This window comes from Squalius cephalus, assembly GCF_949319135.1.
Source record: "Squalius cephalus genome assembly, chromosome: 9".
Lineage (NCBI taxonomy): Eukaryota > Metazoa > Chordata > Actinopteri > Cypriniformes > Leuciscidae > Squalius > Squalius cephalus.
The window spans coordinates 8341605-8366051 of record NC_137130.1 but is presented as its reverse complement, the minus strand read 5'-3'; the positions used below and the strand labels follow the sequence as shown (position 1 = coordinate 8366051).

General features: G+C 40.5%; 1 protein-coding gene across 1 annotated transcript in view; it reads right to left on the bottom strand.

Moving 5' to 3' along the window:
- Window positions 1-24447, bottom strand: part of ttn.1 (titin, tandem duplicate 1) — a 136771-nt gene that overhangs the window by 2409 nt on the left and 109915 nt on the right. Inside the window, exons 175-209 of the mRNA XM_079880511.1 lie at window positions 24091-24387; window positions 23410-23997; window positions 23013-23315; window positions 22605-22901; window positions 22216-22503; window positions 21796-22095; window positions 21380-21682; window positions 20961-21266; window positions 19096-20862; window positions 18698-18991; window positions 18300-18584; window positions 17878-18177; window positions 15701-17767; window positions 15313-15615; window positions 14907-15212; window positions 14519-14809; window positions 14121-14417; window positions 13727-14032; window positions 13330-13632; window positions 12909-13190; window positions 12215-12808; window positions 11033-11320; window positions 10650-10949; window positions 10235-10537; window positions 9836-10138; window positions 9152-9736; window positions 8756-9058; window positions 8325-8624; window positions 7575-8144; window positions 7188-7493; window positions 6474-7067; window positions 1251-6388; window positions 1011-1167; window positions 389-885; window positions 136-289 (exon numbers count right to left, since the gene is read on the bottom strand). Of these exons, the coding sequence (XP_079736637.1) occupies window positions 136-289; window positions 389-885; window positions 1011-1167; window positions 1251-6388; window positions 6474-7067; window positions 7188-7493; window positions 7575-8144; window positions 8325-8624; window positions 8756-9058; window positions 9152-9736; window positions 9836-10138; window positions 10235-10537; window positions 10650-10949; window positions 11033-11320; window positions 12215-12808; window positions 12909-13190; window positions 13330-13632; window positions 13727-14032; window positions 14121-14417; window positions 14519-14809; window positions 14907-15212; window positions 15313-15615; window positions 15701-17767; window positions 17878-18177; window positions 18300-18584; window positions 18698-18991; window positions 19096-20862; window positions 20961-21266; window positions 21380-21682; window positions 21796-22095; window positions 22216-22503; window positions 22605-22901; window positions 23013-23315; window positions 23410-23997; window positions 24091-24387 (19875 nt within the window). The remainder of the gene's footprint in view (window positions 1-135; window positions 290-388; window positions 886-1010; window positions 1168-1250; window positions 6389-6473; window positions 7068-7187; window positions 7494-7574; window positions 8145-8324; window positions 8625-8755; window positions 9059-9151; window positions 9737-9835; window positions 10139-10234; window positions 10538-10649; window positions 10950-11032; window positions 11321-12214; window positions 12809-12908; window positions 13191-13329; window positions 13633-13726; window positions 14033-14120; window positions 14418-14518; window positions 14810-14906; window positions 15213-15312; window positions 15616-15700; window positions 17768-17877; window positions 18178-18299; window positions 18585-18697; window positions 18992-19095; window positions 20863-20960; window positions 21267-21379; window positions 21683-21795; window positions 22096-22215; window positions 22504-22604; window positions 22902-23012; window positions 23316-23409; window positions 23998-24090; window positions 24388-24447) is intronic.

The following is a 24447-nucleotide window of genomic DNA, read 5'->3' as shown; positions in this document are numbered from 1 at the left end:
AAGAGACATCATGAACATACAGTAGGGTATGTGTTTGGTTTGACCATGCATTTTATGTACTGTAATGGACAGGATGCTCATACTTTGTAACTGTAAGAGTGCTAATTTATTCTTAGGAATGGATCAAACACTTACTGAGGACATTCAGTGATGATGTTGCAGAGCACTGTCCAAATTTATTCTTAGCTTTTACTGTGTATTTTCCACTGTCTTCAATGGTAGCGTTGTGAATTTCAAGTGTGTACACATTCTTAGAGCAGCTGAATTTCATGTTTGGTGTAATAGATATCTGAAAGGAAATGTAAACAAAGTTAACAGACTGCTATGAGTGAAACACAAATAAGTTGTTTTTGTTTCTTCCCCCAAAATATAATGGCAAACCACTCACGACTGCATTATCCTTGAGCCACTCGATTTCAGGAGAAGGTTCACCAGTGATTTCGCATGTGAATGTGACATTTTGTCCCTCGTTAACATTCTGGGAGCGTGGTTGCACAAGGAAACTTGGTGCATCTGAACGCATTGCACTGATGGTCATATCAAACTGGCACTTGACCACACCATGCTCAGTTTTGGCCTCACATGTGAGAACTCCCTGGTCATGGTAGCTGATGGTTTTAATTGTCAGGGTGTGATCGTTGCCTGACACACCATATCTGTAGTTCTCTGAATTTGATAGCTCAGCTCCATTCAGGATCCATTTCACATCAGAGGCTTCAGGGATGTTTGCTCGTAGTGTGACAGTCTGACCTTGATTTATTGTTAATTGGGTTTTTGATGCTTTAATTTCTGTGAAGGACTGCACTTCCTCATAGGCAGTCTCCTTTTTCGCTATTTGTTCTAGAAACTCTGCTTTTCTTTCCATGGCAACTGCTGTTGTTCGTGCTGGAGCAGAAGGAGTAGATACTTTTTTATTAAAGAACAACTGTGCATACAAAATTACACAAAATTCTTCTTACTAAAATTATATTGTATGTGTATTTTGAGACCTGAAATGTGCTAAATAATACCTTGAACTGTAACAGTGCAGTTTGTAGTAACAGATCCAGCACTGTTTTTGGCTGTACATGTGTATACTCCACTATCAGAGACATCAGCTTCATAGATTTCAAGATGTGCTGAACCATGCTCTTCAAAGATTTCATATTTTCCACCTTGAGAGAGGTTCTGTGAGAAAAATGTTCAAATTGATTAGTAAATCAATCCATTCAACTATATATATATTTATAAAGTAAAAATATCTTTCTTACCTTTCCATCCTTCTTCCAGAAGATTGTTGGTTTAGGCTCACCAGACATTTTCACTATCAGCTTTATAATAGTATCTGCAGAGGCTGAAATGTCTTTTAGTTCTGCAGAGAAGGTTGGCTTGGATGTTTTTTCTTTTGGAGTAGGCGATTTTACCATGGGTGGGGACTTAACTCTTGGTGGAGATTTGATTGGTTCAGGTGATTTAATTCTCTGTGGAGACCTAATTCCAAATGGTGACTTTATACGAGGAGACTCTGGAGACTTTACTCTTGGAGGTGAAGCAACAACTTTCTGTACAGGTGTTGGTTTACGAATTGTTAGACTGAACTGTGCCTCCTGTTTACCATCAGAGTTCTCTGCCACTACAGTGTAATTACCTCCATCTGACATTTCTACTTGGGTTATCTCAAAAGTAGATTTATATTCAGTTGAGGTAACATGGTGACGACGAGATGACACAATGACTTGTCCCTCTTGCATCCATGTTACAGTGGGTGCAGGTTCACCATCAACATCACATGTGAATTTGACCGATTCTCCCTCTGATACTGTGAGTGACTGTGGTTTAGTCAGAATTGTAGCTGGAGTCTGTTTCTTTTTTTCAACCACTTCTTCCACTACTGTTGTCACTTCTGTAGCTTCAAGTTTGGTCTCTGACATTTTCTCAACCACAACTTTCTCAACTGCAGTCACTTCCATAGCTTCAAGTTTGATCTCAGATGTCTTAATTGTCTCTTCTGCCCTCTCTGTTTTAGTTTCAGATATTTCCACTTGTGTTTCTGATGCAGTTGCTGCTGTTATGGATGAAACATGATACACATCTGTTTTAGTCATCTCAGGGATGAAGGGGGTCGGTGGCTCCTCATCTTTGCGTTGTGAGGCATATGCAGAAAATCCACCCCCGGCAACATCGAGAGTGGCATAGTCAGAAGCTTCTCCCTTTGCATTTGTACAGATGACACGGTAGGTGCCACTGTCCTCTTCCTGGCAATCAATGATTTGAAGAGACAAAACACCACTCATGTTAAACATACGATATTTTCTGCTTTCTTCAATCTGCTGCCCATTGTGGTACCATTTAATCTGTGCTTCTGGCTTAGATTGTACATTCAGTGTGAATTTGGTGTTTTGACCAATTGGCACACGGTGAGAGCGCATTCTTACAGTCACCCTGGGAGCATGGTCAAGAGTAAAAGGCTGCTGGGTCACAATTTCAAACTTCCTCTCAGTTTTCAAGGCTTTCTTTCTTGACTCATACCTTGACATATAATCAATTTTTGTTGACAAGTCTGGTGTAGTGATTGTTTTCTCAGTAGAATCAAGGCTGGGTGAACGTGGGCGTGTCTTTTCAGGTGAAGCCGTTTTAATCACTTTTTCTGCCACAGTTGCAGAGGGTTTCTTGGAATGACTTACTGTAGTATAGCCAGATGAGAATGCTGCCTCAGTTACTGCTGCCACAGAAACTCTTGTTTTTTCCTTTCTTTTGACCTTTGTTTTCTCCTCAAACTCAATGTGTTGCAGTTGGCTCTTGTAGGAAGTTAATTTTGTTGTGGTAGTTACTGACCTAAGCAGTTCATGGTCTTCTTTTTCCTCATATAGCCTTTGCTTTTGCCTTGGAGGTCTGTATGTTGCCCTTTCGTGACGCTGACGCAAGTCAATATAGCTTGGACCAGCCTCATATTTAGATGGAATACGATATGAGTCATATGTTGGTACTTCCTCCCCTTCCTCTTCGTCATATGTAGCTCTCTTAGGTGATGGTTGACGCAGTGCAGAAAGTTCAAAGCGTACAGGGCTCAGACTTGGTGGAGAAGCAGAATAGCCTAACTCAAGTTCATCCTCAAGTTTGAGTCTTTCTTCCTCTGTTCTCTTCATTGAGAGGTATTCTTTAACTGGCAGAAGCAGTTCCTCATCAGAAAGATCACCAAGAGAGCGTCTCCTGATTCTGTAGTAAGCCTCCATTTCTGGAGAAGGTGTGCGATGTCTTGCTGGTCTTACAGTCTCAAGGTCATCTTGTGAAACAGGAATATGCCATTTTGGCTTGTATTGGTCTTTAATTCTTGGAAGGGGTACTTCATAGAACTGGTCCCACCTTGACAGCCGGATGCGCTTAAGTCTTTTCTGGGGGAACTTTTCCATTGGCTCCGGGAACTCATATTGATCTCTGAGTTTCTTGTACCACTTCATATCAGAGAATGGCACAAAGTGTTTGATTTCCATGTCCTCCTCAAGGGCAGTAGGAGCAACAACGCGAGGCGGAGGAATAACATATGGCATTCTCAATCTCTTTTCTTCTGCTCTCTTCTTTTTTTCTTCTTTCTCTTTGGCTTCTTCAGCTTCGCTCTTGACTTTCTTGGTAGTGATTGCTGGCTTGTACATGGTTGCAGCTTCTCTTAATGCTTGCTGTGCGACTGGAGTAAGTGGGGTAACGTCTGCACCTGCTAGTATCTGAGTTAGTCTTACTTTCTTGTCCATCTCTTGCTGTTCAAGATCGTGTTTCTTCTTCTTTCCTTCCTCACTCCCCTCTTTCTTGATATGTGTCACACGTTCAACCTTGAGTGTGGCTTGACAACTTGCAGACCCTGCCGAGTTAGTTGCAATGACTCTGTATGTGCCAGAATCCTCTGGAAGAGTACCTCTTACATGTAAGACATAGTAATCTAAGCCTTCATGCTCAATCTCAATTTGTGGACCAAATGCCAAAGGCATGCCATCTTTCTCCCATTTCAATGAAGGATGTCCTGACACACGCATTTCAAAACGTACACTCTGGCCTTCTCTGCATTCCAAATTAGCAAGAAGACGTTTGAACATAGGTCTCAAGGTGTTATCAGCAGGAGCAGGACGAGGGACCACTTTGAGTCGAGCCTTGCAACTGTCATCACCAAATCGGTTCCGTGCCACAACAGTGTATTCCGCATCATCATCTGGGTCAAGTTTGTGAATCACTAACTGATACAGGCCCTTGTCACTAATAAAAGTGTATTTCTTGTCATCATCTCCTGGCATAATCTTTTGACCCGTTTTCAACCACATTACACGAGGTTCAGGATGCACTGTGATGGTGACACCAAAGCGCACATCCTCTCCAATGTAAGCAGTGCGGTTGCACAATGGCAAAGTAAATTCAGGAGGTCTTTGGAGTAGTCTTGATGTGTCAACTCTGCGTTTTACTTTCTTTACCACACGTGTAGTGAAGAACTCACGATAGGATCTTACCCCTTTGACAAAGAGCTCAGCATAGGCACTGTCCTCACCATACTCATTGACAACTTTACATCTGTATGTTCCATCATCTGTTCTGTTGATTCCCTTGATAGTTATGGTAGCAAGCCCATCTTCGTAAGTAATTTCGTATCTAGCACCTTCTTCTAGTTGTCTAACTCCACAGTACCATGTTACTTCGGTAGTGCTGTCGTAATTGTCAATGTTGCAAATAAACTTGATATCATCGCCTTCATTGGCAACACTGTGTTTAATTTGTCCTGCAACTGGTCCATGTTCAAATGGTGCAATCTTCACTTTAGAGACTGTTACTCCTCGCTGACTTCTGATAGCACCACCAATGGCAACACGAGCAGAAGAGACAACTGTGTTCCATTCTTTCTTCACCATGGCTCGGTAATATCTCGTATGGCGTGTAATCTTGATGGACCTAGTGCTTAGCTGCTCTGAGTTCATCGTCAGCCAAGGATGATTCAAAGCCTCAGTAGCAGTCATACGATGTTTGCGCTCTTTGGTTAGTAGGCGGTCCACAAAGTCTAAAGCCTCAACACTAACATGCTTGAAGGCTTCATCATCAAAACTGTACTCAGCATTGTAAATGCTCTCAATCATTTGTTGATTAGTTTCAGCAGCGAATGGATTAAGTCCACTAAGAAGAACATAAACAAGGACACCAACAGACCACATATCTGTCACAGTGCTAACCATCTCATTTTGATGAATTTCCGGTGCCGCAAACTCAGCTGTTGTGTACTGAATCTTAAATTGGTCCCCAGGTGTAAGGTGTCTAGATTGTCCAAGCTCAATGATCTTGACATTAGTTCCCTTTCTTGTGGTGTACACTATATTTTCAGGCCTGATATCAAAGTGGCCATAACTCTTGCTGTGAAGAAATTCAAGAGCTTCACACACTTGTCTGATATAGTTAACAATTTCACGCTCACTGAGCTCAAAGTTGGCTGTACCAATGCGCTCAAATATGTCCACACCAGAGATGAACTCATAAATCATGATTAGCTCTTCAGGGCTGTCAAATGACTCATGCAGCAACAGGAAGTTCTTGTGGCGTGCCACATTCAGTGTTGCAATTTCTTTTTTCACTAATGCCTGATCCGCACCTCTAACTTTGACAAATTTAGCCATGTAAGTTTTCTCAGAGCTAGTCTCAATACACCGGTGAACAATACCAAACTGTCCGCGGCCAAGCTCTTCAGCAATCATGTACTTGTTATGAACATTCTTAGTCTCTGAATGAGGAGCTTTGCTTTTGGAAACTGGCCTGGTGTCATCAACTTCTTCATCATAGTTAAGAACTCTTGATTTGTCTTCCTTTGTCACGACAGGTCCACTTGTCTCAGATGGTACACTCTGACCAAATTTATTTTCAGCTATGATACGGAATTGATAACTTGTCTTTCCAAATAGATTGACAACAGTGTAGTGGGTGTCACGAGACTGGCCAACACGTATCCACCTTTCTGCTGTGGTGGCGCACTTCTCTATGATGTAGTTTGTGACTTTACTTCCACCATCACTAGCAGGTGCTAGCCAGTGGAGTGTTACACAATCTCTCGAAACATCACTGGCGTTGATGCCACGTGGTGGATCAGGCACATCTGCAACATCAAGTTCAACTGTTTGCTGGTCAATTCCAAATCTATTTTTGGCACACACAATATAGAAACCAGCATCATTCCTTTCTACTCCATTCAAAAATACAAGAGATGTGAAGGATCGTGTGACAATAACTTGATAGTGTCCATCATTATCAAGAAGGTCTTGTCCTTTCTGCCAAGTGATAACTGGATCTGGTTTTCCACTGAATGGAATCTTGATGTTCACTACTTCACCACGAAGGGCAGGGATAGCTTCCTTTCCTTGCAGATTCTTAGGTAGATGAATCTTAGCAGGGACTGAAAAAACAAACATTTTTAATCCATCATTTGGAAATAGCTTGTATAGCCAAGTAAAGTACAGTATAAAACTTTGTAAGCTTACCTTCAACATCTAGAGAAACAGTAGCAGAAATTGATCCACCCTGGTTTGTTGCTCTGATCTGATATACAGTTGAGTCTTCTGCATCGCAATCAGCAATAACAAGCTGATGATAGCCTCCCTTGAATTCTTGGATCTTGATTTTGGTACCATCAGCTTGAATTTCCTTTCCACGCTTAAACCATTTTATTACAGGCTTGGGCTGTCCTGTTATCTTGCAGACAAATGTTGCATTGCTTTTGAATTTTACACTCATGTTTCTGAGGTCTTCCTTGAAGGCAGGAGCACGCACATCAACATCAGTCTTTGGAATGGCAGGGTCAGATATTTCACTGTATTCACTTTCTCCACCAATGTTTTCACATTTCACCCGGAATTCATACTCTAGACCTTCTGTCAGGCCCTTGACAGAATAAACAGTCTGGTGGATTTCATCTGTTGTAACTGCAGCCCATTCACCCTTCTTCTTATCTCGCTTTTCAAGACAGTAGTTCTTAATTTTAGAACCTCCATCACTGAGAGGTGGCTTCCAAGACACAACAAAGGAGTTTTTGGTAATTCCAGACACAACTGGTTTTAATGGAGCTCCTGGCCTCTCTGCAAAACATACATTTGCATTTGAATAATAACACTAAATAATAACAACAAAACTGTGGTTACTTCTTTAATAGATATTAAAGAATATCTATTGATAGATAATATTTCTTTATAACTTACCTAGCTGACTCTTGATGAGGATAGCAGAAGGAGTCTCCAGTGATTCACTATTACCATAACGATTTTGTGCTGAAACACGGAAGTAGTATCCCTCATTTTCAACAAGGTTAGGAATTCTGCATGAAATGCCTGTGATGGATGATGATACAAGTTCCCACTCTGCTCCTTCCTTGTCTTCACGTTTTTCCACAATATAATTAGTTATCATAGATCCTCCATCATCTTTGGATGCTTTCCAGCTAATAATCACAGAATTCTTCAACAAAGCATCAAGAACAAGAGGACCCTCTGGCATAGCAGGTTTATCTGAAAACACAAAAAAATGTATGTTAATTACTCTTATTTCCCCTACTAAGTACAAAAAAAGACAAATTATGAAACATATACCTAAGATTTCAACGTGAGTTACAGTATCTGCAGACCCAAAATGGTTGTTGATCCTGATTCTGTATTTTCCTCCATTTACACTGCGCTGTACATTCTTGAGAATCAAATGAGTGTAATGCTCTGTATTTTCAATGATCACATTCTCAGAGGGCTCCAAAGCCTTGGTTCCATAAAGCCACATGATTTTAGGTTGAGGTCGGCCAATGTAAACAACATGAATGCGCACTGTGCTACCACATGTTGCAAAGAATTTGTCTTTCAGTGGCACTGGAAACTGTGGTGCTGCTTCAAGGACCAGAGTTCCACTGGTCTCACAGTCACCTGCTTCATTCACTGCCTTGCATTTGTACAGACCCTCATCTTCCTGTTGATCTGTTGAAATGGTCAATGTATGGTTGCGACCATCAGAGGTTGCAGCATATTTGCGACCTTCTTTGATTTCCTTTCCACCCTTGTACCATTTAATTTCTGGAACAGGTCGTCCAATAATCTGACATTTGAGAGTTGCAGTTTGTCCAAGTTTGGCAGTGACTTCATCCATCTCTTTCCTAAGAGCTGGTTTAGATCCAACTAAGAAAAAAAAGACAGAAGGGGCAGCTATAGTGACATTTATTTTCATACACCCTTTCTATTTATTTATAGTCAAACACCCCCAAAAATGCATTGGGATAAATATTGGATATCATTATTGCATCGACAAATCACAATACACACAACAATCCTTTTAATGTTATTTCAAAATGTGCTTACCACCCAGTTTAGTTTTGATGCCAGTTGCTGTTCTGCGTGGTCTGCTGATTCCGGTTTCATTCTCAGCAAATACTCTGAATTCATATTCAGTTGCCTCTTGTAGACCACTCTGAGTGTACTGCTTGTCCTTTGTACGCTCCTTATTGCATTTCTTCCAAGCACTCTCTCCAGACTTTCGGTATTCAATCCAGTAGCCAAGGACTGGTTTTCCACCATCACATGCTGGAACCTCCCATTTAATTGTAATGTAGTCTTTGGTTACAGTCATAGTGTCAATTTCTCCTGGCTGGCTTGGTTTATCTAAATAAATAAAGAGTGTAATAAAAAATATTTTCCATAAATCAAGGCAACAATTTTGAATCAATTACTTAATGAACAGACAACATATTCTGAATACATATTATGAAGACAAAATAAGAATGTGGTCATACCAAATGGATCTTTGCAGATTACTGAATCTGATGCAGGTCCTGGTTCACTCTCTCCGATGTCATTCACAGCAATTACACGGAACTGATACTCAGCATCAGTAGTGAGCTGACTTAGAGTATACATTGTTGAGGTAATCTTTGTCTCATGACGAATCCACTTATCAGACAGCACTTCTTTGTACTCAATGAAGTAACCAGTAATGCAAGATCCACCATCATCCTTAGGTTTAGTCCAAGCCAAAGCAGCAGAACTCTTAGTAACATCCATGATTTCTGGTGGAGTGCCTGAAGCCTCTGGGACACCTAAAATAACAGAAAACAAATAAATATATGTTTTTATTATGTTTAATAACAAACATGCAATTCCTAGAAATAAGACAAATGACAAGTGCTTACAAATGGGAGTCTTTGGTACAACAGTTCCCTCTGATTTCAGGGAGTTGCTGATTCCAAACTGGTTCTCCGCTGTCACCTTAAAGTGGTATTCAACATTTTCTTCTAGTCCTTTAACCACAAGGGATGTGTCAACCACCCGTGAGTCAACAGTGTACCAAGCTGCTTTTGTTACTTCACGTCTCTCCACAATGTAGCCAACAATTTCAGAAGCACCATCTTCAGTTGGTGGTTTCCAGCTAACTCTTACAGAATGTGCTTGTATATCATCAAATCCAAGAGGGCCTTCAGGTGCAGATGGGCGGCCAATAACCTTGACCTTAATAGGAAGCATCTTTTTGCCACACTTATTTTCCAGATGGAGATAGTAAACGCCAGAATCAGACCTTTCAGCCTGTTTGATTACAAGCTCGGATACGTCTTCATTAGAGGCAATCATTGCACGGTTGGTCACCTCTGATCCATCCTTGGTCCATTTGCTGGTAGGAGTAGGTTTACCTTTGATGGGCACTGAAAGTTTGATTACTCCTCCAGATCTGACTACAAGGACATCTTTGTATTTTGCTTCAAGGTCATAACTTGGAGTATCTGAAACACAGAACATTTCAAATTATTAAATTATTCCATAAATGTAAAACTTTACACATATAAGTAAAAGGAGTTAATGACAGGGTCATGAGATCTTACCAAGCATCTCTGTTATGGTCACAACTCCAGGTACTTCAGCTGGTTCACCTGGACCACCAGCATTGCAAGCCATGACACGGAATTTGAATTCCTCTCCTTGTGGCATTTGTGTCAAAGTATATTCACAGATCAGTGAAGGTGTAGTATTGCACTTCATCCAGGTTACTGAACCAATTTTTTGCATCTCAATTAGATAGCCTGTAACCTTAGCACCACCCTCCTCATCTGGAGGACTCCAGGCCAAAGACACAGAAGATTTTGTGGTATCTGTGACTCGTGGATTTTGAGGTGATCCAGGTGGATCTGTAGGGGTTATGCAATAGATTAATAAGTGATAATAAGTTGAATGCACATAAATTCTACAGTATTTTAGAAAAAAAATAAATAATAATTTCTCACCAACTGGATCATTTGCTACTGCAGGTTTAGAAAGAAGGCTAGGTTTGCCAACACCACGAGCATTGACGGCTGTCACTCTGTGCTCATATTCCAGGCCTTCAATTAAACCAGTGGATCTGTATCTGGTCATTGTTACTGGATTTTTATTAGCACGGATCCACCTGTCAGCTCTGACCTCCTTGCGTTCAATAATGTAGCCAGACACCTCTAATCCTCCATCCTCATCTGGTGGCTCCCATGCAACAGTCATGCCATCGCGTGATACATCAAAGATAATGGGTCTTCCAGGCGGCCCGGGAATGGCTGCAACAACAATTCAATATTGCAATGATGTAGGTCCAATATATGTGTTACATAATATATATCTAAAATATATATGTGCATATGCTATTTTTTAAAAACATGTTTTTCTTACATTTGGAGCTCTTGCACATCACGACTTCTGACTGTAAGTACTCCCCAGTGCCATAACGATTGGTTGCTGCAACCCGGAACACATATTCATCGCCCTCTGTCAATCTGTTAAATTTGAATGTTGGTCTGCTAACTGATTCTGAAACAGGTACCCATCCTGGGCGATGAGCATCACGTTGTTCAACCACATAGTTGCTAACTGGTGCGCCACCATCTCTCATAGGTGGATCCCAGCTTATTGTGACTGATGTTGCATCAATTTCATCTAATCTAATGGGTCCTTGAGGCTCATCAGGTTTAGCTAAAGAGAGAAGAGGGTTATTAATAATATTATTTCTCAATCATTTTAAAATATCCATTTTAATGTAGGGAGTGGGTACTTACAAAGAATAATGACTTTGATGTTTTCAGTAATTACTCCTGTTACGTTTTTCACCTCTAGAGTATACACTCCACTGTCATCAATGGTGGTGTCAAGAATAGTTAATTTAGAGAATTTTCCAGTTGACTTCATCTTCACACGCTCCACAATCTTTATCCTATTGTCATTGAAGAACCAAGAGCAAACTGGTGGTGGTCTTCCTATGATTGGCAAGTCAAGCTCAAGGGGTTTGCCTGCCAAAACACTGATCATCTTTTGTGGAATAGTTGATAGATCAACCTTTGGCATAACTGAAAGAGAATAAAAAAAAAACAAAAAAAAACAGTGAGACACAACAAACAAATAATAGGCCTGTCACGATAACAAATTTTGCTGGACGATAAATTGTCCAAGAAATTATCGCGATAAACGATAATATTGTCGTTCTGAGACCATTTTCATCTAATATAATTATAATGGCATAATAATGCAGGTACACCTTTTCAACGATCTATAAACTTTTATTTCTAAAGAATATTAAACATTGAAAACGGAAAACATTTTAAATATCTAAAAAAATTACCAAAACAACAAAAAACAATGAAAGCAATGGACTCTTAAGGGGGTCACACACCGGACGCGCAGCTCAGCGCCGCGCCACGTCTAGGACAACTGTCACCTGAAAATCCGATAACATCAGCAATTTTCTGATTTCTGTAAATAAATATAAAACTAAATGTATATTGCAGCACAGGGTTAAGTCCATATGTACATTAACTACGATTTGAGACACATAAATGTAAATTTATTATAAAACTATTTAAATGGCGCTCTGTGGCGCGGCAGGATTTTGAACACGGTCCTGTGAGCCGTTGCTGGGCGCCGCGGACAGACGCCGAAAGGCGCCGCCGGTGTGTGTACACTCATATGTGTTCGAATTTAAAAGACGTGGCGCTGCGCGGCGCTGAGCTGCGCGTCCGGTGTGCGACCCCCTTCAGGACCGTGCGAGAGTGGTCATCCAGTCTCTTTGGTAGAGAGAGAGAGACGAGGAAAACAAACAAGCATGCAAATGGAATTATCGCGGCCGGAAAAATTATCGAGCTCATTTTTTTTTATCGTGCGATTAATTGACTTATCGACTATCGCGACAGGCCTAACAAATAACACCATCTTGTGACTATTATTGTATTTATTATAATACATACCTCTTTGTTCTTGAACTGTCACAGCTGTCACAGTTTCTTTTGGCTCACCAGCTCCTCTGCTGTTGACAGCACGTACCCTGAAGAGGTACTGCTCATTCTCATTCAGTGACACAATAGTGAACTCAAAGTCTGTAAGTTTCAAAGTTACCACCTTCATCCACTTGTCAGTACCAGCCTTACAAGCCTCAACAATGTAGCCAATGAGTCTGCTGCCTCCATCATGTAAAGGTTTTTCCCAAGCAAGTGAAACACTGGATTTGGTTACATCTACAACTTCAAGCTTGGCTGGTGGCAGTGGAACTTCGCACACCAACACAACATCGCCTGTCTCACAAGGTTCACCAACACCATATATATTCTCTGGTAAGACTCTGAAATAATACAGCATTCCTTCTGTCAGACCAACAATTTTGTATGATGTCTTGCTGCATTTTGATGTGACCGTTTTGTAAGCTCTCATTGATGCCTCCCGTCTTTCAATGATATAATTGTTGACGGGTGCTCCACCATCAACCTCAGGAGCATCCCAGATAATATGAGCAGAATCTTTTGTGAGCTCTTTCATCTTAATTGGACCAGGTGGACCAGGTGTATCTGAGAAAGAATGCACAAACATGCTGGTTAGAAACCATTTCATGGTATGTCGTTATATGCACTATAAATAATTTACACGATTTAATATGAGAAAACATACCATAGATTTTCACAAGGATGCTTGCATCCTTCTTCCCAGCAGAATTGGAAGCTTCAATTGTATATCTACCAGCATCATAGCGGTGCACCCTGTCAATAATGAGAGTTGTGGCAGTATTGGTCACTTCAATAAAGCCACGATTTTGGAGGTCCACACCAGGTTTGCTCCAGGTTACAGTTGGGATTGGTCTACCAGTAACAGTAATATGTAGGCGTAGAGAACTTCCTGCTCTCAGACAAATTGTCTTTGTCAATTCATCAGGCAGCTCAAGGTCAGGAATTTCTAGAATAAATAATAAAACAATTATACAATTTATTAGAGTGACTGATTGAATATTGGACATTACTTCCTTCTTGCATTTGTATATACAGTATATCAAACTTCAGAACAATACAAACATTTAGAAGTTGTTTGAACTTACCAATTCTTTCTACAGGCTCAGTCTCTGCACAAGGATCACTGAAGTCACCCATTCCATTTATATTGACTGCTGCAACTCTGAAACAGTACTTTTTGCCAGCAGAAAGGCCTGTAACTATGTGTTCTGTCACCCTAAGATTCTTTTCATGCACTTTTGTCCATTCCTCTGCACCAGCTTCTTGCATCTCAAGAACATAACCAATAACATCAGCACCACCATCTTCAACTGGACGTGTCCAAGCAAGACTAACACTCTCTTTGTGTGTGTCAGTAACCCGTGGAATTGAGGGTGGACCTGAAGTGCCTAAAATGGGGATTAAACATAATAAGGTAAAAAAAATTTACTTTAGTAATATAAACACTTAAATGTTATAAATTATGTTCTTTCGGAAACATACCGGTTGGTACTCTACATACTGCATACATTGACACTTCACTAGGTTCACTATCTCCAGCTGCATTCATGGCTGTAATGCGGAACTGGTAAATGTTGCCTTCATGGAGACCAGTGACTTTGAAAGATGTGTCCTTGAGAATAGAATCTCTGTTAACCTTGATCCATCTAACACTCTTTCTTTCACGGAACTCAATCAAGTAGTTTGTGACTTCACTGCCACCATCGCTCTCAGGCTTCAGCCACTCGATCGTTGCAAAGTCTTTTCCAACTGCAAGGATTTCTGGGGCTCCAGGGGATGATGGGACAGCTGCAATTGGAAATAAAGGAGCACAATTTTCATTTTAAAATGCAAAATCTCTCATCTAAAGGTTTTTAAAATTAATCATGGTACTTACTGAATGAATTTCTGGCAAAGATGGGGGTAGACTGTACAGCCACGCCAGACCCATACTTGTTCACACCTCTCAAACGGAATATATATTCGTTATTCTTGAAAAGTCTTTTAATTTCGTATGTTAGGGTTTTGCATTCAGCCTCCATGATAACCCAGGTAAGTCTATTTGTATCCCTTCTTTCAACAATGTAATGTGTGATTGGGTCACCACCATCCTCCAGTGGCTCTTTCCAAGACACTGTGCATTTTTCCTCAGAAACATTGCTGACTGTAAACTCCTGACAGGGACCAGGTGTATCTTGTAAAAGAAGAAAGATTATTGTATGAATGAATTTGCAACATATTTAAAACTGAAGATCATGTTTGTTTATGATATGGCTGTATGTTTAGAACACCTACCAAGCACTTTAACATTGACCTCAGCGGTTTTTGTTCCACTAGCATTCTTAACTGTCAGAACATACTTCCCAGTGTCATCTCTGTCACAGAACTTGATGATTGCCAGAGCTCGGGTACTAGAGTACTGGAGAGCATATTTTTCACAAAGTTCTAGCTCTTTCGTACCCTTAGCCCAGCTTACTTTTGGCTCAGGTTTTCCACCAACAGCAGCATCTAGCACTAAATCAGATCCAGCTCTGATTGTAACTGTGTCCATAAGGAGTTTGCTGTCCAGCTCTGCTTTAGGAGGAGCTAAAAAATAATTTAAGTGCCATGAGTATTTAGGTTCTCATTAATAAAACAATGTTAGTCTTATGTGTATTGTGACAGAATCATGTATGATACATACTGTATTCTGCTTTGCAGGTCACTGGTCCTGTTGAAACTGATGGCAGGCTCAATACTCCGTTAGCATTTTTGGCAATGACACGGAATTCATATTCTTCTCCTTCTCCCAGTGCAGTGACAGTGAAATTTGTGTCAGTAACATTAGTGTAGTTACACTTAAGCCAGCGACCTTCTCCAGTGACGGTATATGGCTTTCGCTCAACAATGTAGCCTGTGATTGGGCTTCCACCATCGTTTAGAGGCACAGACCACTTGATTGAGACTGTTGATCTTGATACATTTGTAACTTCTGGTTTTCCTGGAGGATCTATATATTTGTATCATCACAAACAAAAAACAACATTTATCAGTATTGTATTTTCTGATCTAAACTGGTATGAATTACTTTTTGATTGTAATATACTTACCAACTGGATTTTGTGCCACAGCTTTCTTTGATGCTTCACTTGCTTTGCTGAGGCCAGCACTATTCATTGCATACACTCTGAACTGATATTCAAGACCCTCAACAAGGCTTTCCACCTTGTAGTAGCATTCAAAGCAGGGAATCTTGTTTTCTCTCACCCAGAGAATTGTGTTACGCTCCTTCTTTTCAATCCAGTATCCAGTGACCTTGCTGCCACCATCATGGTATGGTTCCTCCCAACGAATGCTCATGCTGTTGGCGGTTACAGAGAACACTTCTGGTCTTGTTGGAGGGCCTGAAGGAACTGTGAAAATAGAAACATGTAATAAGATATTTGATATTTCATACAGTATATCAAAACTACTAATTTCTTATTAGCTATAACATACCAAATGGATGCTCTGCAACAATCGTCTCAGATTCTGTTGGTTTGCTCACACCAAAACGGTTTTCAGCACAGACACGGAAAGTGTACTGCATGTATTTAGTTAGATGTGAAACATGGAAAGAGGTTTGCTTTACACTTGAGTTAATAAGCTGCCAAGCAGTGGAACCAGATTCACGCTTCTCGACAATGTAGTTTGTGATGTCTGTTCCACCATCATCCTCAGGTGGATTCCATGATATTACACATGACTGTGATGTAATTGAGGAAATCTCAATAGGGCCCTCTGGAGGGCTTGGTCTGCCAATAACATTGACAGTGACACTGAAAGTCTTTGACCCCGTGACATTCTCAAGAGTTAGGAAATATCTGCCTCCATCACCTCTCATGCTGTCTTTAACTGAGAGAGTGGTCCTGTTTTTGGTAGTCTTGATTGACACCCTGTCAGTTTCTTTTAGCTTCATTTCCTCAAGCTTCCAGGATACCTTTGGAGCAGGTCTTCCACTAATTGGAACATCAATCTCAAACAATTCACCAATCCTGCTAATAATGAGTTGGTTGGTGATGCCACTGAGGTCGGCAGTAGGTTCAATTCGTGGCTCTTTAATGATGACTGAGGAGAAAGCTTCCCTTGGCACACTGAACCCAGCATCATTTTTTGCCTTGACACGGAATTCATACTCACTGTTCTGTATAAGTCCTTCAATTACAAGGCTTAGGTTTTTCGTTGTGCCACAAACAACCCATTTATCTGAGTCTTTAGCCTTTGACTCCACACAGTAGCCTGTGATACGGCTTCCTCCATCATGCTCCGGCTTGAGCCAGGCCAGGGTTGCTGATGTGTCAGTTGTATCAATAATATCAACTCTCTTCGGTGCAGCAGGTTCAGCTGTGGCAATAACTGGGTCGGGCATTTCATATGCTTCACCAAGACCATATTGATTCTCAGCCATGACTTTAAAGAAATAAGGTACACCTTCCAGGAGATCAGAAATTCTCAGGCTTGTTTGAGTGGTCTTGGGTGCTGCCTCTGTCCATGTACGACGGCTAGCCTCACGTTTCTCAACAATGTAATGATGAACACGTGCACCACCATCGTTGGTAGGAGGTTCCCAAGCAATTGTTAGAGCTCCTCTCATTACTTCCTTGATGGAGAGAGCCCCTGGTACACCAGGTGTGTCTAACACTTTGACTGCAATAGTAATAGATTTATTGCCACTACTGTTCTCAAGAGTGAGAGTGTATTTTCCAGTATCATTTCTAGTGCAATTTTCCAGTGTCAAAGCCGTGAATGTCTCAGTGGTGGCGATGTCTGTCATAACACCAAGTTCTCCATCCACTTTTGTCCATGAAGCTGTAGGTGTTGGCTTTCCCTTAAAGGCAATATGGATACATACACTTGCTCCACTTTTTACAATATGTGTCTGTTTGAAGGATGCATCTATGTCAATTTCCGGTGCCAAGAACCTGTCTACTGCCTGTACGGACTCAGATATTTCTTTGGCTTCGCCCTTTCCAACAGAATTGACTGCACAAATACGGAACTTGTACTCTGCAGTGGTTTCCAAACCAGTCACAGTGTATTTTGTGACAGCACAAAGTTCCTCATTGACTCTGCGCCATTCCTCTTCAGATCCCTTGCACATTTCAATAATGTAGCCATGAATTTCCATTCCACCATCATAAGCAGGTCTGGTCCATTCCAAGCTGATAGATGTATTGGTAGTGTCAGTCACATTGACAATAGATGGGGCATCAGGTTCTTCTGTTGGCTCAGTACATTTAATTGGCATTGAAATGTTGCTTGGTGCTCCAATTCCAGCATCATTTACAGCATACACACGGAATTCATACTCCACATTCTCAGTTAGATGAGTCACTCTGTGTGCAGCCTCAACAATGGGTTTCCTTGTTAGGACTTTCAGCCAACGACCAGTCTTCTTTTCACGTCTTTCCACAATGTAATATTTTATTTGGTTTCCACCATCATGTGTTGGAGGAGCCCAGCTGATTGTGATACTCTCTCCATCGACATCTGTTGCATCTGGAGTTCCAGGAGAATCTGGAACAGCTGCAGGGATGAAAAAGAAAGAAATTACAGAAAAAATCTTTTTACAGTGTTGTATATATAAAATTTGAGAAAAAAATATTTATTTTAATATAAGCTTTTTATTATCTTACTGTATTGCATCTGTGCAATCACAGGAGCTGAATCCAGTGCTCTGCTAACACCAAACCTATTGACTGCAGAAACACGGAATTGGTACTCGTTTGTCTTGATCAGTTTGGTGGAAGTGTATGTGCATCCCAAGCACTCATCCGTGACAAGTGCCCATGAAAGTTTTGAAGTTTCACGCTTCTCAACAATGTAATGAGTGACCTCCGAACAGCCATCATTCTCAGGTGGATTCCATGAAAGTGTTACTTTGCCCTCAGAGATATCTGAGAATGTGATTGGACCAACAGGCTCTCCGGGTGTATCTGAAAGATAGAAATTATAGAAGCATATGGTATATATGATATGATATGGATATTAAGAAAATCTAGTGATTAAAGGGTGGGATGAATACATAAGATGGATAAGGTACAAAAAGTATTCATACCAAAGACTTCAACTTTCATTGATTCTTTTTTAATTCCTAAGGGATTTGTGGCTTCCACAGTATAAAGACCACGGTTTCTACGGTCAGCATCTCTTATAAAGAGGGTACTTGATCCAGAAATTGTTGTGATATCAACCATTTTCTTGGTTAATTCAATATTATCCCTGAACCAGGTAACTTTTGGTGTTGGTCTTCCAGTGATAGCAACTTTGAGCCTGATGTTTTCTCCAGCTTTAATAGAGACTCCCTCAAAGTACTCTTGGCCAAACTGAACATTTGGAGGAACTGAAAGAGAAAAGAGTTTGTACTTTTGTAATATATACAGACCAGCAAAAAATTGCATGTAAAATGTTGACCACTGAACAATGAGAAACACAATATAAACTGCATGAACTTACAGCTCTCATCTCTGATGACGACATAACCAGAAGACTGAGAGGGTGGGCTCACTGTGCCGATAGCATTTCTTGCTATGACTCTAAATTCATAACGTTCACCGCAAGCAAGACCAGTCACTGTAAATTCTGTGTCAGTCACATTTGAAAAATTGGTCTTCAACCACCGTCCTTTGCCCTGTCGTTTCTCCACATTATAGGCAACAATTTTGCTTCCACCATCATGCTTGGGTGCTTCCCATTTCAGTTGAACTGATTCACTTGTTACATCAACATAGTCAGGGATACCAGGAGGATCTGAAGTTAAAATTCACAAGTTTGTTAATATTTAGCTACTGTAAATTGTCATATTTTTAACTTGCAAGACTGGTGTGAAAAATATATCTTAAAGTTAAACTTACCAACTGGAGAAACAGCCATAATAGGTTTGCTTGCATCACCCATGCGACTGTATCCAGCATCATTCTGGGCGTAGACTCTGAACTGGTATTCCAAGCCTTCAATAAGACCAAGAATCCTGTACTCCCTTTCTTTCACTAAAACTGTGTTGACTTTTTGCCACATTATGCTGTTCTTCTCCTTCTTTTCAACATGGAACCCAAGGACTGGACAACCTCCATCAAAGACTGGTTCATCCCACTGAATAGTCATGCCATCGTTTGTAACATTGTAAACCACTGGCATGCCTGGTGGGCCGGGTGGTCTGAACTCATGCTTGGCAATGACATTTTGTGAAACTAAAGGTTCACTTGCACCATATCTATTTTCTGCACAGACTCTGAACTGATACTGAATACCCTTGATCAGGTTGGGGACCTTAAACGATGTTCCAGTTACACTTGAACAAGCCATTTTCCAGTCTGTTTGAGAGGTGTCATGTTTCTCAACAGTGTAGCAAGTGATTTCTCCACCTCCATTATCATTTGGTTCATCCCAAGATATAGCGATACTTTCTGCTCTGACCTCATCTAAGCGGATAGGTCCAATAGGTTTAGAGGGTGGTCCAAGGGTAATAACATGTACGTGAAATGATTTTCTGAAGAATGTGTTGTCAAGAGTAAGTGTGTATTTGCCTCCATTCTCTTTCTCCACATTTTTTATCATAAGCGTGGCCTTGTTTTCAGTCTTCTTGAAGCGGACCTTTTCACTCTCCTTCAGTGGTAAGTTGTCCTTTAACCAAAGAATGGTTGGTCTAGGCTTACCCTTGTAGGGCAATTCAATGTGTACATTGTGTCCCAAACGCACACTGATCTGTCCACCAGGATACTCTTCAAGGTTTGCTTCTGGTGGGATAATGTAGTCCTTTACTTTGATTGGCCCAATTTCAACAAAGTCACTAGTACCCTTTTCATTCTTGGAACTAACTCTGAAAAACATTTCAGTGAGTTCCTTAAGCTTTGTAACTTTATGTTCACAGTGCTTGTTTGTGCCAGCAGGAGCCCATTCTTCTTTACCTTGGAGTTTCTGTTCAATTATGTAGTCTGTAATGATGCTACCACCATCATAATCTGGTTTGTTCCATTGTAGTGTTACTGAAGTCTTGGTGGAGTCTTTCATAGAAAGGTCTTTTACTGGACCAGGGGTCTCAGTGGCTTTAACTGGCTCTGCTGTTTCACATGGATCTCCAACTCCATTCTCATTTTCTGCTAATACACGGAAGAAGAACAATGCCTTCTCAGAGAGTTCTTCAATTACACATGTGGTTTCTTTGCATTTATTTGTTACACAGGCATATGTACGCTTTGAAGAGTCTCTTTTCTCAACAACATAATTGGTAATTTCAGAACCACCATCCAGTAGAGGGGGCTCCCAACAAAGAGTAACTTTTCCACGAGTGACGTCTTTCAAGATCAAATTCCTACAAGCAGCTGGAGTGTCCTGTACTTTAACAGACACAGTTAGTGACTTTGGTTCTCCTACACCATTTGATATATTAATGGTATATTTACTTGTGTCACTTCGAGTTACTTGTGTAATTATGAGACATGATGAAGAGTCTGTGTTGTGAATGTCGTATTTAGGATCATTGTCAATGTTCTGGTCTTCCTTTTTCCAAGAGACACTTGGAGCAGGTCTGCCTTTGAGGGGAACCATGATTTCAACATCTTTACCAGCTTTCACAATGTAGTGAGTTCTCATTGCAACATCTGTATCAACCTGGGCTTCCTCTGCAAAATAGGAATTAAAGTGGTTTATGCCGTTGTTACAGAAAACATTATTATAAAATATACAAATATATTCCAAGCATTTCAACATGAATGCATACCAAGAATGTCCTTGGCTTGTACCGGCTCCTCCATTTCTATTGGGTCTCCACGGCCAGCACAATTGACAGCAGATATACGGAAGTAGTAGTCCATATCTGGTTTAAGATCTGAAGCTACATACTCTGTAGTTCTCACTTCTCCCTTATGGCTAATCACTGTCCATTCCCCTTCTTGGCCAACTCTTTTTTCTACAACATAGCTGGTGATTTCACTGCCTCCATCATACTCTGGCTTTGACCATCCAAGTGTGATTGATGTTTTTGTTGAGTCAACCACCTTCAGCTTAGTTGGTTCATATGGTGGGTCTTGGGAGAAAAAAAACCTTGGTTAGAACTCTATGTCAAGACAGTTTGACTCAGAATTATATATGCATTTAGTAAAATTAACAGTTGAGCAAAAATTATACAGTAATACATACCAACTGGATCAGCAGCTTTGTAGAAGTCAGAAACATCTGTGTATGGACCTTCCCCAGCTTTATTGATTGCACATACACGATACTGATATTCATTTCCTTCTGTAAGATGATGGACCTTTGATTTTGTATCACTAATGGGGTCCTTGTACACTTTTACCCAGCGCAGACTCTTCTTGTCACGTCTCTCCAAATAGTATCCAGTAACCATGCTACCTCCATCCACACTAGGTTTATCCCAAATGATCTGCATTGATGTTCTGGTGATATCTGTTGCTTCAGGTGTAGAAGGTTGTCCGGGAGTAACTGAAAAAATAGCATTGATTTAATAGTTGTGGTGTTATATAAGTGATCTCATTTACCAAACGTATATATTATCTAGTTTAATAATTTTGATTTTCGATTTACTATTTCCTTACCAAATGCATTTTTGGCGATAACAGGCTCAGACTCCAGAGGATCTCCAGCTCCAAATTTGTTAACACCTCTGACACGGAATACATATTCATTTCCTCTGGCCAACTTTTGGACAGTGACAGTGCGTGCTTCCATTGCCTCAAAAACTGTAGACCACACTACTCTACTTGTCTCTCGTTTTTCTACAATGTAATGAGTTACTTTGGCACCTCCTTCATCAGTCACTGGTTCCCATGCAATTGTTATCTTGTCAGCAGTGACAGTTTTGAATTCAATGTGTCCAGCTGGAGGTCCAGGTTTGTCTATTTATAGAATAAAAATGTATTAATTTACAATTAGGAAATGGATAAGACATTGAAAGAGGTGGATAAGACATTGAAATTACATTTATATACATATTTTTGACAGAAATGATTACATACCTAAAATCTGTATTCTGATAGAAGCAGATGCTGTGCCAAACACATTCTTGATTTTGAGCTCATAGGTTCCAGTATTAAGACGAGTAGAATCTTTAATGAGGATGGCTGATGAGTCAGTTGTGTTCTCAATTGACAGCTGTGCGCTTGATACTAATTCCTTTTCGTCTTTAAGCCATTCAATAGTTGGCAAGGGTTTAGCAGATATTCCCACTTTGATTTTGAATGATGCACCAGCTTTGTATTGCACAACATCCAAATACTCTGGGGGCAGGTCAATTACTGGAGCACCTAGAATTAGGGAAAAATGGAAAAGTGTGTGTAATAAAGAGTAAGACCCATTGCAAGGAATGGCATTAAATAAACCAGCAATGTAGAAGCAATTCACTTACCAGAAATGTCAACACAAGTTACTGGTCCTGCAATTAGAGATGGGTTGCTAACTGAGCCAACTGCATTTTTGGCGAAAATCCTAAATTCATATGACTGATCCTGAGTCAAGCCTGACACAGTGAAATTAGTATCAATGACATTGGTAAAGTTTGCCTTTGTCCATCTGCCATTTGGAGCATCTCTTCGCTCAACCATGTAGCCAGTGATTTTGCTTCCACCATCAAATGGAGGCTTCTGCCATACAAGGCTAACTGAATTTTTTGTAACCTCAGAAATTCTCACATTTGCCGGTGGTTCTAAAATAAAACAAGGATTATTTGACACAGAAATTTAGAGAAACTTGACACATCTCCTTTGCACAGATTTTTTATTTTTTATTTTGTTACTGTATTATTATTTAAGCTTACCACAGGCATCGATCGCTAGCACTTCATCTGATGTCTTGCTGAACTTTCCAATACCAGCTGCATTTTCTGCAGCTACTTTGAATTCGTAAATCATTCCAGGACATATATTTGTCACTCTAATTTGAGTTGCAGGGATTGCTGTTTTGTTCACCGTCTGCCAAAGGATGCTGCTTCTTTCTTTCATTTGGATGTGGTATCCAAACACCGGGTTTCCACCATCTACTACTGGGTCATTCCAGCAAACAGTGAGGCTTTCCCTTGACACATAGCTCAGCCATGGTGTTGATGGTGGACCAGGGATAGCTAAAACATACAGTAAACCAGCAGAGGTTTAGACATTATAAAAATTGAGACATAACTAGAAACAATTGCAAATGTACAGTATCCAAGTACTCACTGTATGGAAGCTTCACTGTAACTGACTGAGAATCAATATGGTCACTGATGCCAAAGCGATTCTCAGCTTTAACCCTGAACTGGTATCCTTCCCCCTTTGTAAGTTTGGTGACTTTAATAGCACTTCTTGCAATTGTGGATGAAACTTCTGTCCAGGCTGGAGTACTTGTTTCACGTTTAAGAACAACATAGTTTGTGACAGGACTGCCACCATCATACAGAGGTGGGAGCCATTTGAGGCACAAGCTTGTCTCTCCCACACCACTAACTTCAACAGGACCAACTGGAGGACCTGGTCTATCCAGGACCAGTATGTTTACAAACATCTTGGTTGTTCCACTTGTGTTTGAGGCGACAATGTCATATCTTCCAGCATCACTTGCAATACTTTCCTTGAGGTTGACATTAAGACTTTCAGGGGTTACTTCAAAGCTGAATCTCTTGCCGCACTTAACTGGAGCATTGCCTCTTGTCATTGTGACCTTTGGCATTGGTTTCCCAGAGAGAGGAAGCTCAAATTTAAGATTTGATCCTGCTCTCACATAAACAGTATTATGTGGGAAGTTCTTCATATCAAACTCAGGGGCATCTGTTAAGAACAATGAAAGAAAATGTAATTACAAGATTAATAGATTATTTGAATATAATAAAAATGGAATAAATTAAATTAATTAAGACTCACCCAACTGATCTTTCACAACCACAGGGATTATCATTTCTTTTGGTTCACTGAGTCCAGCATGATTCTCAGCACGAACTCTGAACAAGTATTCTGCATTTTCCCTCAGGCCCTTAATTATGTGGGTGTTGGTTTTAACATTGGCACATTTAACCCACTTCTGTTGTCCTTTTTCAAGGGCATCAATGAGGTAGCTAGTAATTCGGCTTCCACCATCATGCTCTGGCTTTGACCATGCAATGGTGATGCTATTCTTTGTTACTGCAGTAACGCCGAGTCTAGCAGGTGGACTTGGTTTTTCTGTTGGTGCAAAGTTAAAATCACATTTAAAACAGAAAGAATCATTTTATTTTCTAATTT